At 39.1% G+C, this 19,160-nt stretch overlaps 1 protein-coding gene and 1 pseudogene across 1 annotated transcript; one reads left to right on the top strand and one right to left on the bottom strand.

Annotated features, from left to right (window-relative positions):
* Window positions 1–5,631: 5,631 nt before the first annotated feature.
* LOC150010010 (developmental pluripotency-associated protein 4 pseudogene) lies at window positions 5,632–6,512 on the bottom strand (annotated as a pseudogene).
* Window positions 6,513–9,711: 3,199 nt separating this feature from the next.
* LOC150010009 (antiviral innate immune response effector IFIT1-like) lies at window positions 9,712–18,404 on the top strand. The gene is given in 3 exon segments (XM_090279256.1): window positions 9,712–9,863; window positions 16,395–17,787; window positions 17,789–18,404. Coding segments are annotated over 3 exon segments (1,437 nt in total). The 5' UTR covers window positions 9,712–9,858; the 3' UTR covers window positions 17,828–18,404.
* Window positions 18,405–19,160: the final 756 nt, after the last annotated feature.

The following is a 19,160-nucleotide window of genomic DNA, read 5'->3' as shown; positions in this document are numbered from 1 at the left end:
TTTCCTGTAGTACACTGGCAGGTGCACTGAGTGATATCCTGGAAGGTCTTGGGGTTCTCAGTGTGTCAATCACTAAAGTTTTCAATATGTAGCCTGAAACGTTGCCCCCCAAGCGAGACCATTATCCTATCCTTACAAACCTTGAAAGCTAGCATTGATCTGGCATTGTCTTGATATCCCCAACTTCCCTTCATCTGTATTCAACATTTCCTCTGCTACCAGAAATTCATCTGTTATCTCTTACAAGCTGTGCTGTGAAAATCAATTCAAAAAATGAGGCATAGACATGAGGATTTTATTTGTAGTAGGGATTTTGGGGTTGGGTGGGAGGTAAGAGGCAAGGGGAGAATTTTGCCATTCTGGTCAAAAGAAGGTACATTTGGCAAAATCCGGAGACAGTTTTTTGTTCATGTGTTTTCACACAAGGACATGTCCACTGATTTTAGTGAGAGGGGAAGGCAGGGAGAGAAGTAGAGAAACATCTATGCGAGAGAGAAACATCAACTGGTTGCCTCCTCTATGTGCTCCAACTGGGTACCAAACCTGCAACCTAGGTATGTGCCTGCCTGGGATTGAACAAATGACCTTTTGGTTTATGAGATGACACTCCAATCAATTGGTCCATACTTGCCTGGGCTGGAGACAGTTTTGATTATCACAACTACATGGTGCTGTTGACACCTAGTGGATATACCTAATAATGCTGGGTAAACATTTTACAATGCACAAGACAGCTTCCCACAACAAAGAATTATCAAGCCCAAAGTCAATAGTACCAAGGCTGAGAAACTGTCACTCGCATCCTTCTCCTGGGTCAGTTATTATTACTTAAGATTCAGTGCTCCCAGCTGGTTTTGGAACAGTTGCCACATTTCACTTTTTATTTCCCTTTTTCTCTAATTGCTGTGTTTTACATGTTTATAGTAGAAATTTCAAAGACAATACACTACTGATTTTCCTAAGAATCCACCCAATCCAACAGTCTGAGAAAAGAAGATTGGTATTCAATTTCCATCTAGTAATTTCGACATGTTCAATACCCACACAACAGCCAGGCTTTTCTTCTCAACCCTGAAAATGCATTTTTCTTTAAAATTTTTAAAAATGGTCTTTTTCTTTCTAAATTTGCATTTCTAAACAATATAAGTGGATAGCCAGGAGGATTATTTTCTTCTAATCTTTAGCATTGATTGTTACTTGTTATCCAGTTAGACCTTAATAATCAAAGACTTTCTCTTGGCCCAGATACAGCTGAGGAAAAGGAAGGGAAAACATGATCCAGACACCATAAATTTTTTCAAACACTGCAGTTCTATTAAATTTTTCTACATCCTTAGTAAGGAGAAAATTCTGGATTTATTTTTCTATCCAAAACAAACTGTTCAGCACCTTTTCTAAAACGTGTTTTCCCTCTTAAGATACACATTGTAACTGTGACTACAATAGTCTACCCCTCCCCATGACTTCACTGACCTGACATCTTATGACTTGTCCCTGCTCCCTTCGCTCCAACCACACCATCTGCACAGGCCACCTGGCTCCTACCTCCAGGCCTTTGCACTTACTGCTTCCCCTGCCTGGAACCCTCTTCCTTGGCTCCATATCTACAGTATTCACTCCTTCACCTTGTTCAGATCTTTGCTCAATTGACACTTTCTTAGTGAAACCTTCCCTCACACACATATTTATGATAGTAAAATGTCCTGACTCCACCCCTCAAGTTTATTGGATTGAATCAGTATAAAACTACCAGCACAGGAATATTGTCTTTTCCTTGTAAACAAGGCATGACTAAAGTCATAACAAGATGCATGCTGAAATATTTTATCAATTTATTGTAGTGACTGCCATCTTATGTATCAACAAAAAATAAGTTGAAGGAAAGATAGAGAAATTGATGGATGAATAGATATGTAATAAAGCAAATTGGAAAATTGTTATTGTAAAGTCTAAGTGGTGAATATATTAGTGTTTGTTGTAAAATTCTCTGATCTTTTCTGTTTAACAATGTTCCTAATAAAATATTAGGGTGAAAAAGTCAAAACAACATCTAAAAAATAAATCAAAGCAAATAAGGAAAGAAAATAAAACCACAATATATAAAACCAAACAGAGAGGAAAAATTTCAGGTAATTTTTCATATATTTTAATTTGACTCTAAATTTCTAGAAGAATATATCTTACAGACAAAAAAAAAAGAGAGAGAGAGAGAGAGAGAGAGAGAGAGAGAGAGCAAGAAATATCTTAAACTCTACCCAGCAATCATTTCAGAGGTGTTTTGTGGATCCTGTTTTTTTGAGACTGTTGTTAGTGTATGCTGGAATAGATAGTTGGTATCACTCAGTAAAGAAAAATTCAGTTTGGGAGAAAAGATACACAGATGTAAGATCAATTAGGCTAAGAACAAATCTTGTAAACTTGAATTTGTTATATGAACTCATGATCTATTTGATCTTTAAATTATACACATAGTACCAATGTCATTTTCCTGATTTTGATATTGTGCAATAGTTATATAAGATGTCATTCTTGCAGGGCTGAATTGGGGGGAAGAAAAAGGTACACAAGACTCTTCCTATTACTTCCTGTGGGCCTGTTACTGCTTCAAAATAAGTCTGAAATGTAGAAGAAGAAATGATAAAAATTCAGGTAGTGCTTGATTATATTTCAGTAAGCCGAACTGTGGGTCACGATGGGGTGTGAGTGGACCCTTGAAGACCCATGAGAAGATATGAAAACCATCAGACCATTCATAGCAAAAGACTTCTGGTGTCTTTGAGTCCTTCTACATGGATGTGATTGGAAATATTTAGAAATAATCACAAAAGTTGAGTGCACACTTTGTAAATAGTGATCAAAACACTCAGAATTCCATTCTTTTCCCATCCCAGAAGAAAGAGACACTGGGGAATTTTGGGGAAACAAGGAAGAGTGATGAAGATACTGGATCTGGGCCTCACAGAAAGGGAAGTATGTCCAGAAACTGAGCCCTAGATCACTCATTTAGGGAATTTCATCCACACAATAGACATCAGGGATCAGCAAGGTCCTGGTTGCAACCCTCCTGTACTTCAAAATCCCCTGAGGATTTCTTTTTAATATTGAGGTTGGAGGGCCCATTTCCAGAGATGATTTCAGTTGGTCTGGGATGGGGCCTAGTTAGCATTACTCTAAAAACCTCCCTAGATGATTGACAGCCTTGGTTCCCACGCCATACCCATCTCTCCCCGCTCGCCTGCAGCTGTCTGGGAGTTTCCCATGATAGAAGGGTACATCAACCCGAGGTCCGTTTGTCCTTGATGAGCCCTAGATCACAGCTGAGAGGTAACGACTGAATTCAATAGCTTCTTTCTTCTTCCCCCTATAAAACAGCCCCTCCTTCCCTAGGACCCCGGAGTCGGGCCATTCACGGCACAGCTTCCTCCCCGCTTGCTAGTTCCCTCAAATAAACTTCTTTCTATCTGCTTGCTTCCTCTTATGGTTCTCTGAGTGACACCGTTCTTACAATGCAGTAGTGGTTAAGATCCAATAGCCTGTTCCAAACCAGTTATGTATCAGATGTGGGAGGTGAGACTCATTGAGGGCAAAGTGGATTATCATTACTGGTCAGTCACTCAGAGAGTGGATCCTAGCTAGATTCCTGGGACTGGACTCAGTCCTGTGCTGAAATTTCATTTTCTAAAAGGTTCTTGTTTTCTTTTCTAACTGTAAATACACACACACACACACCTCTCTCTCTCTCTCTCTCTCTCTGTCTCTCTTTGTTGCCTTTTTCTCTCTCTGTAATGCTTTTCTGTCTTCTGTCACTCATAAGTGTGCTTAGCCCAGGGAGGCACTGGGCAAGATTCTGAATATCTAATAAGCCTGAGCCAGAGCCACACAGAACCAAGACCACTGCCAGTTTGCAGTGATAACAAGGGAAACATTTTGTCTGCCTCTCTGCCTCCTCTCTAATGCATTGGCAAATTACAACCCCAACTGCATTTCTCCCCATGCATTCCAAAGACACCTTGTTCCCCCAAATGAAAGTTTTTAATTCATTTATATCAGCATTTGCTTATAGCCTGAATATTTATTAGAATACATGGAAAAACCTGTTTTGTTTATTCAGAAATTTTTGTGTAGAACTTTCTGATTAGTTCAGGGTGTGATGAGCAGAATAGGGTTCAAGGGGTTGCTGAGTTGTGAAACTAACAATCTTGGCTGAGCTGTCTTTCAGAACAAGGGCGTATCCTGAAAGGCTGATCACAAGATTGCACCTGTGCTAGAATGACCCAGCCTGGGCATATAATGGCCTGTTCCTTTTTGATGAATATGCATAACCAGTCCCAGTAAAGGTGATTCCCCTTCTCTATTCAGGGAAACACTGCTTTGGGAGATGATCCCAGTGCTCTCCTTACTTGCTGCAAGTAATAAACTTCCTTTGCTCATATCCTGTCTTGGTTGATGCTCACCAAGAGATGAACTGGGCAGGAAAGTTTGAGCAGAAATTTTGAGATCTGGCCTTGTGTCTGATTAACGGTTTTTCAGACAAAAATATTCTTGCAGCTGTTCCTCTTCTGTTTCTCTTTTTTTTTTTTAAAGATTTTATGTATTTATTTTTAGAGAGAGAGGAATGGAGGGAGAAAGAGAAGGAGAGAAATATCAATCACTCACACGCATGTACCCTGATAAGAAATTGATCCAGTGACCCTTCAGTTCACAGGCCGGCTCTCAACCCACTAAGCCACACAACCAGGCTGTTTGTTTTCTTTTCTTTTCTTTTCTTTTCTTTAAGGAATAAAGTGTTTATTATTTATTACACTGAAAAAAATGACTAATAATCATGCCTCATGGCTTAATCCTCCTGAGTTAAGAACACTAACAATAATTTGCATAAACAAAGCTTCCTAAACATAGTAGATCCATTATTTTGCATACACATTTAAAACATATTATGTATTTGTGACTAAGAAATAACCGTAAGCGTTTTAAACAGAAACATACCAAACACTTACAACTGGAAATACTACTGGCAAAGTGCCCTGTATTTTTATCTCAGACACACCATAGAAATCTCAGGTTAAGAAAACTTTGACGCGTTTTGTATATTAGGAATGTGTTTTTGGGGAGTGGACGGAATAACAGTTTTTCCTTTGGCTTAAGATAGTCAGTAGTTTGAAGTTATTAAACTTAGAAGGCAGCAGCACCCTAAAGGAGCCAGAATTTGGAGGCAGGAACCCAGCGTGGGAGCACACTCTTGTTTCTTCACTCCCTCCGCAATATTCACGTTAGGTTCCGGCCATGAAGGAGCTGCTGAGGTCACTTCTGTGTCAGAAGGGTAATCAGAAGGGTAATTGTTTGATGGTGTGACTTTTTCATCTTATTAACTGCAATAAATCATAATTTGTGAAATACTTTTCCATTTTAAAATGTAAATGTTGATATTCCAACAGACGAAGTGGCCAGCATGTTGGGAGTCTGAGAGTAACACCTGCTCCCCACAAGTCTGTGGGCCCTGGAAGCAGGAAGCAGGGAGGGTGTCAGAGCAGCCGGGAGTTCAGCTGTCAGTGACACCACGAAGTTGACCATAGTCACCTTTCTATCATTTATTGTAATCATAGCTGTTCTCTTTAACTTGCCATTATAGTTTCACTGGAGGCTTTTCATTAACACCTTATTCCTATGAACACATTTGGGGCACAGCATATTGTCCTCCAGGTGTGAGGGTGGAAGGCTGCAGGCAGGTAGCAAGAAGAGTGCACACACTTTCCCTTGTTTTTCAGGAACCCAGGCTTGCCCAGTGTAAAACTGGAGCTTAACCCAACCCTCTGTGTCTGCAGGGAGACTTTGCCCATGGACCACATACCACCTGACACAAGAGGCCTCTTGCGGTGACCGCATTGTCTCCATCTTCGCAGCACTGGCTGTGATTCTGCTCCAGGAGGCAAATACAGCTTCTGGGGTGGAAGTTGTCATGATGACACTATTCATTCCCTCAAGGAGAGCAGTAGCCCCCCCTCCTCAAGGAGAGCAGTCACCTCAGGAAGGCCAAAACTTTTCAGAGTCATTCCTTTCTTTTCCATCTTCAATTTTCTTTTTGATTCTGTTAAGATCCTGACTGCCTTTGGTGAGACAGGAACAAACTTTTCATTAGGGTAAGCATATTCACACAGCCTCTTATATGCTTCCAATTTCAAGCCTTTGGTGCTCAGCTTTAATTGCTGGCACCAAGCCCTCATGATGTCTCAGTGAAGCATGTCAACTGGTGGCAATTTTAGGGGCAATGAAGGAACTGGTATCTTCTTCCGAATTCTTACTCTTTTATTGTCTTTTGCCATCTCTTGTGGGCAGGAAGGTTTGTCATCTGTCATAGATCTTATTTTGGTCCCTTTCCCTGAGGTTCTTTCTATGCTTGATTCACCAGCAGCTTGATGTTCCTCTTCAGCTTTAACTGGTTGGAATTTGCAAGCCATTTTTTGCCCCTCTGACTTCTTTTTGGAGCTCTGCTTCTTGCCTTTTGCATTTTCCATATTCAGAATAGAACTTGAGGTCGATAAAAAGAAAACCTTCTTTCTTCTCACTGTTTCTTATTTTAAAAGACAAAGTACAGGTAGTTTTATTTATTTATTTATTTATTTATTTATTTATTTTAAGAAAGCTTTACTTTCACTTGAAGACTTAAAATTATAATCATCACCATCACCTCTTATTTGCCTGCTTCTATGTGCCAGGTAGTTCCTAATGTTTAAACTCAAGTTCTGCGAACTACAGTTAATGTTAATGCTAATGTTTATATTACTGGGGAGACCCAAGTCACGGGCCTCTCCTCCTTGGTTCTTGCTTTCCTAGCAAGAGATGAATTCAAGTGAGAGACAAACACATACAGTAGAATGAGATAGCAAGTTGAAATATAGCAGAAATAAGGTGGGAAGATTTTTATTAAGTTTATTCTATACACTTGAGCCAAGGCTATAAGTGGGCACTCAGCTAATCTGAGTGCACTGACTGTTGGGGTTCAGGGGTTATATACTTTAGTCAGCTTCTAAGTTCCCCTTCCTTCTCCCATTTCTAAGTCTTAGGAATAATGTACAGCTACAATGGCTTTCTTTCTCACCTAGTAAAGGCCCTTTGTCTTAGTGAAATTGTTGCAGAGGCTCCCTTTCCCGACATAGGCCCTTCTCTTCCTCCTGTGTAATTTCCCATGCGATTCTGGCTGTGATGTCCAGAATACCCTGCAATCTTAGTAAGATTGTTACAGAAGCCTCTTTTCTCAGCACAGTCTCAAGGACTCTCTCCTCCTCCTGCACTATTATGCTCGCAATACTCGGGACACCAGGCAGTCTTATGAAACCTATCAAACTGAGCTTTGGACTGCTGAGTTAATTGGTGACACATGACTTCCTTTTGCTTCTAGTCTCCTCAATTAAGTTCTTTGTTAGATTTTAATGGCAAGGGCCCTGCCTTTATTTCCCCTCTGACCACTCATTCCTAGCTGCTACCTAACAAGGGCACATACAAGAAACAACCATTGAACACAAAGATGAGTGGAACAACAAATAGATACTGCGCTTTCTTTCTCTCTTTCTCTCTCTCTCTCTCCCTTCCTCTCTCTCTAATCAATAAATAAAAATTTTAAAAAACTTTAAAAAAAGAGATTCTTTTGATATTTGGCTTATTCATTCTTGATCAAGGTGGGTTGTTTCTTTCAAGCTGAAACCCAAAGTAACAGTATCCTGGTCACTTAATTAGGAGTGTATTTATATAATGTTATATATTTATATTATGATATAAATATGTATGAGACTGACTGAAAATGGGGCTATCTCCCTCAAGTCTTCTTTTTCTTTGCGGTCATCTGGAATCCAGCCGCCATCTTTCATGACAAGCAAGAGTGAGCTGAAGTTCTCCGTTAGGGTATGAGGCAGACCTGGTTCCAAACCCTGGCCAGTTACTGGGTTTGTGAGCACTAGGAACACCCCTCATTTATGGCCCCAGGTCCAGTCATTGGTAATCTGGCTTCATACAACTCAGAACGCACCTGAAATCCTCGAGGCACAGCACCTGGCTCTTGTCCCTTGACTTAATGGTGAAGCTGTGGACGAGAGATAGCATCAGACCTTTCCATCTCTTATCTCAAATTCTCTATTTTTCTAGGCTTAATCCCTTGATGGTCTTCTCTGAGACTACGCTTCTCTTGCTTTTATTATTTTCAGGCCACATGGAAAAACATGGCTGACAATGGTACCCATATATATATGCTACAGGCCCAACACTTGCCAGCGTCAGCTTTCCAGAAAGGCAAGTCTGATTGTCTCCTCTTAGTAAGCACTTCCCGTGGTTGGGTATAAGTTTGCTTTGCAAACCTGCTGGGGGGAATCATCACTTTTCTACAGTATCAGGAGAGTGGTGCAATTTCCAATCAAAAATAGGGAGAAACAGGAGCTCGGCAGGCACCAGTGATAGGACAGTAACCAGTACCCAGGATCCCAGTCTCAGCACTTATTTTTCTCCACCTGTTACTACAAACACCATGAGTACAGAAGCTGAAATTGTAAGAAACAAGGACATAGTGACTCCCAAACCAGTAGAAAGTCATTAGTAACAAAGGGCAAATGTAATTAAAGGGTCTCAAGGGCAAATGTAATTAGAGGGTCTCTGAGAAGGGAGTTGACAGCTTTAGCATATTTACAAATCACAATAGGGGCATTTAGATGATCGTGTTAGATTGTAACTCTGGAGTAACCAGTAATGGAGAAACGGGGAAGAAGGAAAGGGGTGGAGGAGCTAATCGAGTTAGGATGGGGAAGCTAATTAATTTCACTTTAGAATGGCGATTTCACTTTAGGGTGGGGCACTTTACTATAAAACCAGCTTTCTTTGTCTACTTTGCGAGCACATTCTCCTGGCTTAGGGTGCGCCTGACTCTGCAGACTTGTGAATAAAGGCCTCGCTTTGCTGCTCAAGTCCTGTGTTCCACTTTTTATTGTGAGCATTTCTCACAAAATGGTCCAGGTTGAGGTAGGCCAAGCCCTGTGCCATGGGCACCAAGAGGACTAGACAATGCTCTTATATAGGTATGTCAATCATGTCAGGAACACATTAGATAACTATAATAGAGGGCATTAAAAATAAGAAAATATTGTCATTCAGGACTGACATGTTTTAAAGTCGCAAGATGGTAGCACATTTCTCTGTTCCTGAGTATAAGGAAGAGGTTACAGTCCTCTTATTATCATTAGTTCTCCAGAAGGGAAGGCAAAGGCACAGAATAATTAATAAGACTCAACTTCACTCTCAGAAAACAGGAGGGAAGTTGGGTTAAGACTCCAGTTCAGAGATTTGCAGAATTTTACACCATAAAATGAGCAATTTCTGTTTCCAGATGAGCAAACAGCCACCGATCTGGGGTATGGCCTTGGCCAGTTCAAACAGCCAATTGTCACAGGTGTCCACGGCTCCGGATTCAGTGCACTGGGCATCTCCTGGCTTCACAGAGTTCTATAAGGCTGGGTATAGACTCTGAGAGAGAAATTGGCATATTACTAAAACTTCCTCACCATCTTAGTCCGTTTTCAAAACAAAACAAAGAAAGCAATCATTGGTTTAGTTTCATTTTGTCTTGGCAGGGTGCCAGAACTCTGAGGATGGTAAGTTTCACTTTCCAGTTTCAGTTTTCATGTCGGTTTCCAAGTTCTTCTTGCAACAACACGCCCACGGGTTACCTGATTTGTTACTGTTTGCCTCCCTTATATAGCCCTGTCTTGGAGCTTAAATTTGTCTGAAAATCTCCAGGACAGGCTGGTCAGATCTCAGAGGAGGCCTTTCAGCTAAGCAGAACACAGTGTTGCTGTCGCTGCTGCCTGATTCATAGCAACCATGAGGTAAGGGTTTCTCTGCTTTTCTGCCTTTCTGTTTAAAGTTTTTGAAAAAAAAAGTTAATCATTACTATTTCCACAGACTTGGTTCCAGTGGTGTCAAGTTTACTCAGTCTTCTGTTTGAGCATCTCCTGCTTGTGGATTGTGTGTGTGTGTGTTGTGTGTATGTACATTCATCACACTCATACACTGTTCTGTTAATTTAGGCATTTTCATTTTTGTTAGCAAAATGGAAGCTTATCTCATGGTAAAGCCTAAAGAAGAGGAGGGAAAAGAATTTTGCAGGGAGAAGATGATCCCAATCTCTGAAATTATCTTCCACCAAACTCACTTCTGTCTGTCACAGGGAAGGAATGTTCAGTTTGTCCGGAGAGAGACATTGCTTTTAGCTGGCTCCTCAGCATGGAGGAAATGCAGGACCCACATAGCTGTGTGACTCACCATTGCGAGGTCTCTCAGATGTCTGGAGGGAAATATTGTGGGGACGTGGTGGGAGAAGCTCACTGCATAGAAAACAAAGCCTTCTTCTGTAGGCTTATGGTCTTACTCTCTACACTGCTGGAACTCCTTTGTCAGGCCGAGGGGTGCAACTGCATTTAAGATTGGCAGATTACCTCTCCCCTGGGGAGAAGCCAAGTGGCCTGCAGATCCTGGATCGCCTCCTGTCCCTGGGGCTTGGCTGGTGTTCTGCGCTGGGGAGCATCCATATCTTCCTGGGCTGAAGGATCTAATGTGGGAGTTTCTATATTGTCCAAACTGAATCTAGATTAAAATAACCCCTGATACCAGGTTTTTTAAAAAAGACATTAATCAAGAAATATTAATCTGCAAATGTCCCCTCAGTACTCCAACTGGTATAATTTTGAAGGGGCAAAAGTGTCATAAAATGCACAATTACAGGCCTTTGATCAACTCTCCTTCCTCCCCAGACAGAGTGGGTTGTCACTGATAATTATTATTGTATAAATGTAGCCATCACTTCCTGAATTTTTTAAGTGCCAGCTGATTTCTAAAATTACTATGTAAATTATTGCATTTTACCCTCAAAAGAAACTGTGAAGTGTGTACTCATACTGATTGTGCAATAATGAACCTTAGATTTAAAAATGTTAAGATCACACAGAAATAGGTGATAGAGCTCAGACATGAACCAGAGTTTCTATTCAATGACATCATATTTAACCTTTAAACCAATGTTTCATAAAGGGTACTTGTGGGGGTTTATGAGATCATTTCAAATGGCCTACTGATTAGTTTTTATGTTTTAATGCTTTTTCTGTTTATTTCAACATATACTAGGAAAATACACATTTAATTTGAAGAATTTCTATTCGGGTTAGTAATACATTTTTTTACTGTAATAAAATATATGTAAGATAAAATTTACCACTTAAACTATTTTTAAATATACAGTTTTGCAGTGTTTAGTACATTTGCAATGTTGTCTACTTTAAGAAAATTTCCATTACTCTGAGGGGAAACTCTGTATCCATTAAGCAGTCACTCCCCACTCATCCTTTGACCCAAACCCTGGCAACCATTAATGTGCTTTTTGTCTCTGTGGATTTGCCTATTGTGGCTTTTCCATATAAATGGAAACATACAATATGTGGCCTTTTGCAACTGGCTTATTCCAATTAGCTTAATGCTGCAAGATTCGTCCAAGTTGTAGCATGTGTCAGAATGTCCTTCCTTTTGAAAGTTTAATAATATTGCATTGCGTATATATACTACATTTTGTTTATCCATTCACCCATTGATGGACACTTGCATCGCTTCCAGCTTTTGGCTATTGTGAATAATGTTGTTATGAATACAAGTATACAAATATCTGTTTGAGTTCCTGTTTTCATTTATTTTGGGTATGTATCCAGAAATGGAATTGCTTAATTTTTTGAGGAATCACCACCATTTTCCACAGCAGCTGCCCCATTTTACATTCCCATTATGTATAAGGGTTCTGATTTCTCAACATCTTCCCCAGCATGTTATTTTCTGCTTTGTTTTGTTTTGTTTTAATTACAACCATACTAATGGTTGTGAACTATGGTTTTGATTTGCATGTAACTAATGATTGGTGATGTTGAACATCTTTACATGTGCTTATTGGCCATTTGTATATCTCTGGAGAAATTGCCTACTCTTTTCCTTTCCCCATTTAAAAAAAATTGTATGTTTTAAATTTATTTACTTACTTTTAGAGAGAGGGGAAAGGTGAGAGAAGAGAGGGAGAAATCTCAATGTGTAGTTGCCTCCCATGCGCCCCCAGCTGGGGACCTGGCCCACAACCTAGGCATATGCCCTGACTGGGAATCGAACTGGCGACCCTTTGCTTCACAGGCTGGCACTCAATACAACGAGCTATACCAGCCAGGGCCCCTTTGCCCATTTTTTAATCTTTTTTTTTTTTTTTTGCTGTTGTTGTTGACTTGTAAGTGTTGCTTATATGGTGTGGATATTAATCCCTTATCAGATACATGATTTGCAAATTGTCCATTCTGTGAGTTTTTTTTCACTCTAGTGATAATGTCCTTTGATGCACAAAGTTTTAAATTTTTAAGATGTCCAACTTATCTATTTTCACTTTTGTTGCCTGTGTTTTTGGTATCATATTCAAGAAATCATTGCCAAATCCAGTGTCATAGAACTTTTTCCCTATGTTTTCTTCTAATTCCATAGTTTTAGATCTTTATATTTAGGTCTTTTAATCCCTTCTTAAGTTTTTTTTTTTTTTTTAATATGCTGTAAAGTAAGGTCCCAACTCCATTCTTTGCTTGTGGATATCCAGTTTTCCTAACACATTTGTTGAAACACTGATTTTTCCCCATTAAATTGTCTTGGCATATATGTCAAAAATCATTTGACCATTGTTATTGACTAAATTATGTTTCCCCCTAAATCCCTATTTTGAAGCCCTAACCCCCGCTGTTACTGTATTTGGAACTAGGCCTATAAAAAAGGTTTCGTGATGTTATAAGGGTGGATTCTTAACCCAATAGTGCTGGTGTCCCTGTAAGAAGAGGAAGTCACTTTTTCTCCTCTCCATGCACCATGGAGAAAAGACCATGTACAGAGGCCAAAAAGAGAGTTCTTACCAAGAACCGAATCAGTGGGCACCTTGATCTAAGACTTCCAGTCTCCCAAACTATGAGAACGTAAATTTCTTCTTAAGTCACCTTGTCTATGGTATTTTGTTATGGTGGCCTTTGCTGACTAATACAAGTATATATAGGAGGGTTTATTTCTGGGCTCTATTCTATTCCACTTTTATATATGTATGTCTTTATGCCAGTACCGCATTGTTTTGATTACTGTAGCTTTGTAATAAAAGTTTTGAAATCAGAAAGTGTTAGACCTCTAACTTTGTTCTTTTTCAAGATTGTTTTGGCTATTGTAGATTCCTAGAGATTCCATATGAATTTTAAGATGGATTATTCTATTTCTACAAAAAATTATTCGGATTTTGATAAGAATTGATTGAATTTATAGATGGCTTTGAGTGGTATTTGCAGACTTAACAGTTTGTCTTCCAATCCATACATGCAAGATGCCTTTCCCTTTTGTGTCTTTAATTTTGTTCAGCAATGTTTTTGTATGTTTTGGTGTGTGAGTCTTTGCCTCCTTGCAGAAGTTTATTCCTAAATATTTTACTATTTTTAAATTTCTTTTTTTTTATTGTTGTTCTGTTATAGTTGCCCCATTTATTTTATTCCTTTTTGATGCTATTGTAAATAGAATTGCTTTTCTTTTTAGATTGTTCTTGCTAGTATGTAGAAACAAAACTGACTTTTAGGTGTTGATTTTGTATACTATTTTGCTAAAATTTTTATTCAAATAGTTTTCATGTGTAATATTTAGGATTGTTTGTATATAAATTTTACATCTTTCTTTCCAATACAGATTTATTCTATTTCTTTTTCTTGATGAATTGCTCTGGTTAGGACATTCAGTACTGTGTTGAATAGAAGTGACAAAAACAAACATCCTTGCCTTGTTCCTAATCTTACAAGAGCTTTCATTCTCTTACCTTGAGTGTGATGCTAGCCATGGGTTTTCAATAGATGGCGTTTATTATATTGAGTTGGTTTCCTATTACAGTATTTTGAGTGTTTTCATCATGAAAGGATGATGGATTTTGTCAAATGCTTTTTCTACAACTGAAATGATAATGTGGGTGTTTTTCTTTCATTCTGTTAATGTGATATGTTAAATTGATTGATATTCACACATTGAAATCATTCCTGCATTCCCGGAATAAATCCCACTTGGGCAGGGTGTGTAATCCTTTTACTAAGCTCTTAAATTCAGTGTGCCAGTATTTTGTTGAGGATTTTGCATCAGTGTTCATAAGAGAAATTGGCCTGTAGTTTAACTTATTGTTATCTTCATTTGGCTTTGGTATCAGAGTAAAGGTGGCCTCACACAGTTTGTGAGTGTAAAAGCACAGTGTTTGACCTATTTAATTTTTTAGAGAGTTTTGGTGTTAATTTTTATAATGAGGAGCCCAGCTCCTGGCTTAAGATCTACATGTGATTTTTAGGCTTGACCATAGGGACTCACGAGAGGTCTCCTGACAGGTCTCACTAAGGAAAGCTGCCTTTCACACACCAGGCTTGGTGCACAGCCAGCAAGCTGCAGTCTCTGGAGGGAGGTTAATTACTCAAGCCGCCTCTGACTTGACATGCTCTTCACTTACTTGCATTCCAGCACAGGCACCTTCATTCATTGGCTTGTTTAGCTGAGGCCTTGGGCAGAGGTATTCTTCAGGCACCTCTGCTGAGACTTTCATGTAGGGGAGAGGAGAGGGAAAATTTGAAGACACTTTACCCCACTTGAACTCAGTACCCAGTACTTTTCCACTCCTAGCACTTAACCTCACCCTTCCTCAGACTTCAGGGCCCATTAACTATCAGAAACTTTCTTCAAGGCTCTCAGCCACATTTGTGTTGATCTACCTGAATTTCAGATAGAGTTGGGGATGGGAATAGAACAAGGGATTTGGCATTTTCTCCAGTTTTACACTCTTACTTACATCATCGCAGTAATAAATGAAGGCTTAACACTTTCATTTGGCCTCTAATTTTCTTTCTTTGTAGTATCTATATCTGGTTTTAGAATTAGGATAATGCTGGCCTCATACAAAGAACTTAGAAGTCTTCCCTTCTCTTGAATTTTTTGGAATAGTTTGAGAAGAGGTGTTAAGTTATTCTTTTACTTGTTTGTTTGTTTGTATAGAAAAGCCTATACAAAACTGTTCTTAGCACCTTTATTAATAATAGGCCCAAACTGGAAACAACTGAAGTGTCAATGAGAAGTGAGAAAAACAATCTCAAAAGCTCACATACTGTATGATTCCATTTATGTGACACTCTTGAAATTACAAAATTATAGAAATAAAGAACAAATTTGTGGTTATCAAAGGCTACAGATATCTTTGGAGGGAAGGAGGAGACACATGTGAATATAAAGGGATAGTATAAGGGAGATACAGGGATAGTTCTGTATCTTGATGTGGTGGCTCCATGGATTTATTCATGTGATAAAATGACATAGAACTCCACATATATTATATCAATTTCCATTTCCTGATTTTGATATCATACTATCATTGTGTAAGATGTACTCATTGGGAGAAACTGGGTAAAGGGTACACTGAAACTATGTATTTCCTTGATTTCTGACAATTAATTATTTTCAAGTAGTTAGTGGAAAAAATAATTGGTCAAAATTATCTCTTTCAGGTGGTCTTATTTTGTTGTATAACCTGCAGATTAAGGTCCTTAAGTTCTGCATTTTAACCTGAGCTCTGTCTAAATTATATTAATAGGAAAATACAAAACTTAAAAAATATTTTATTAAATTTTAGAGAGAGACATCAATTTGTTGTTCCACTTATTTATGCATTCATTGGTTACTTCTTGTATGTGCCCTTACCAGAAATTGAACCAGCCACCTTGGTGTATCCTGACAATACTCTAACCACCTGAGCTATACTGGCCAGGGCCAGGAAATTCTTACACAGCACATAATATGCTCTAAGTGCTTTACACATATGGTTTATTAATCCTTACCAAGCCCAGTGTCAGAAGTGCTATTATTATCCCTATTTTACAAAGACCACTCTGAAGCAGAAAGGGGTTACTTGGAGAGAAGGTGCTGGAGCCAGCATATGGAGCTAAGCAAATTGCATTCAAACTCCATGCAGATCTTAGATAAAATCCCCCATCATCACACAGTCGAAAACTCACTATAACTTAAAACTCTACAGTCAGTAGAATTTTCCAACCACAATTGGTTAGACCCCTGTGTGTGAAACCTTTGATAGGAACGACCAACTCTATTGAAACAAATGCAGGTATGACCCAGCCAGTTCAAAACTATGTTGTTCAAGGATTAACTATATACAGAGGAACTCTAAACAAAACCAAGGCAGGTGTGTCCTTTTCAAGGCTAAGCTAAAAATGTGAAGTGTTTTATCAGGCATCGTTCCATTGGCTGTACCTCACCTAATAAAAAGTCCACTTTTGTTTTCACAGTAAGAATGCTGATGAAGATCATGTCAAAGAGAGGCTGGAGAAGTTGAGATGTCACTTTACATGGAAGTTGCCAATTGATGACACCGAAGTGCCTGATTTAGAAAACAGGGTCTTCGATGAAATTGAGTTCCTAGACACAAAATATAATGTGGCGATACACAACCTATTGGCCTATGTGAAATACCTGAAAGGCCAGAATAAGGAAGCCCTGCAGAGCTTGAAAGAAGCTGAAGACTTAATGCAGACAGAACATGTCCAATCAGAAGTGAGAAGACTGGTTACCTGGGGCAACTATGCCTGGCTGTATTACCACATGGGCAGACCGACAGAAGCCCAGATTTACCTGGACAAGGTGGAGAGCGCTTGCAAGAAGTTTGCCAGTCCCTCCTGCTACTCAGTGGGGAGTCCAGAGATGGACTGTGAGGAAGGATGGGCCTTGCTGAAATGTGGAGGAAAGAACTATGAACGAGCTAAAGCCTGCTTTGAAAAGGCTCTGGAAGTGGAGCCTGAAAACCCAGAATTCAACACTGGGTATGCAATTGCTGTCTATCGTCTGCATGGCTACAACAAAGAATCACAGAATGATGAGGCATTTTGTCTGCACACCCTAAAACAGGCCATCCGGCTAAATCCAGAAGATGCATATATTAGGGCTCTCCTTGCCCTGAAGCTTCAGGATATAGGACAAGAAGATGAGGGAGAAAAGTACATTGAAGAAGCACTGACCATCACGTCTTCTCAAACCTACGTCTTTCGATATGCATCCAAATTTTATCGAAGGAAGGGCTCTTTGGATAAAGCTCTTCAGTTCTTAAAAATGGCTTTGCGGGCAACACCCTCCTCTGCCTTCCTGCATCATCAGGTAGGGCTTTGCTATAGATCACAAATATTTCAAATAAAGAAAGCTACAAACTGGCAGCCTAGAGGACGGGATAGAGATCATATCGACAGAATAGCAAAATTAGCCATACCTCATTTAGAATTTGCTGTGGAACAAAAGCCAACAATGGACATTGCTTATGTTCACCTAGCAGAAATGTACTCAGAAGTAGGAAACTACGAAAAAGCTGACGATGCTTATAAAACAGTGCTCAATATGAAATCACTTGAAGAAGTAAAACTGCAAGGGGCATATTACTACTATGGCCGATTTATGGAATTTCAAAGGAAGTCTGAAGTTGATGCAATGATCTGTTATTTAAAAGCAATAAAAATAGAAAAGTCATTTGCAAGAGATAAAAGTCTCAGTGCTTTGGAGAAATTGGTTTTAAAGAAACTTCGAAGAAATGCAGCAGATGTAGAAAGCTTGAGCATCCTTGGGTTTGTCTACAAATTCAGAGGAGAAATGAATAAAGCCCTGGAGTATTATGAGCGGGCCCTGAGGCTGGCTCTGCTGCCTGAGAACTCTGTGGGACGTTTTGCTTAGGCGCTGAAATATGAACTGCTTTCACATTTCATTTGATTCTAGGTTCACGAGTACTAACCATCTTTTCTGCTTGCTGCTTTCAGAAACATGTATTTCCTGAGCAATTACACCTGACAAAATATTACTTGTATTCAGAAAATGTGAAACAGGATTTGTATATCTGTGTGAGAGAAAGGAAGAGAAACGGAAACCATTTCTCTTGTGTATGTTACATTCTGGAAATAACAATTTGTTAATTATATTTGTAGCAAATTAAACTCTGTACTTACATAAAGCCAAATAATTCATTCACTTTGTCAACAAATAGTTTTCAGTGCTGGATACCAAAAATACTATGGTGATACAGGGGAGGAAAAATTATTTTTCCTTTACCCATCTTAGATGCATTGACTGTGGCCCCATAAATTACACTTACAAAAAATAGAAAAACAAGAGGAACCAAACAAAAGTTTATTAAGATGTGCGTCTCACATACACAAGGCAGTATCCAGGGATGAGTAACTGAAAGAGGTGGTTAGAACTTAGGCTTATATAACATCTTAACAAAAGAATAATAAATTTTTTAAATAATTTTTTTTAATTAATTAATTTGTTTGTTTGCTTGTTTATTTATTTTTAGAGAGATGGGAAAGGGGAAAGAGAGGGAGAGAAACATCACTTGCGCCCCCAACTGGGGACCTGATGTGCAACCTAGTCATGTGTTGAACCAGTGACACTTGGCTCGCAGACAGGCCGACGAGAACAATAAATTTTTAAAGAAATGATAAGACAAAGAAAAAGAAGTTTTATGTTTCTAGGGAGGTGAGTTCTAGGAAGATAAATATATGGGGAAAACTACTGGAAGATAGCTGCTAGTTAATGAGGTTTGTTACATAGCTTCCTTTGGTAGCAACTGGGATGATAAGTGCCCAGAGTTGTCTCAGATGGTGTAACTTTTGTCTTTCCTGGTGGGGGCAGTGGGACACCTTCATGAATTTATGTGCTCCTTTTAGGCTGATGAGTGAAGGGCACAGAGCTTTTCTTGTATTATCTTTCAGCTGCCTTCAGGTCAAAATAATGTTGCATATTTGGGGGTGGAACATTCTGCTTTCCTTCGGTGAACTGGATATTTTGCCCAAACCTCATACAGTTCACAATCTAGTGAGAGATAGTAAAACAAGGACACAGTTAATTAAAGGTCAGCTTTCTCCATATAGGTGATGGAAATTCAGTTCACTGTCAATGTTCCAAACACTTTCTCTTGTTTTGTGCCAGTTTATTTAAAGCACTGTTTATTCAGTCATTTGCTGATATTAATAGAGTTAGATCAAAAAATATACAGTGGATGCTAAATGATCTGA

The sequence above is a fragment of the Furipterus horrens genome, unplaced genomic scaffold, assembly GCF_987537825.1.
Source record: "Furipterus horrens unplaced genomic scaffold, mFurHor1.1.pri manual_scaffold_5, whole genome shotgun sequence".
In the NCBI taxonomy this organism is placed as follows: Eukaryota; Metazoa; Chordata; class Mammalia; order Chiroptera; family Furipteridae; genus Furipterus; species Furipterus horrens.
This window is presented reverse-complemented; position numbering and strand designations above follow the sequence as displayed.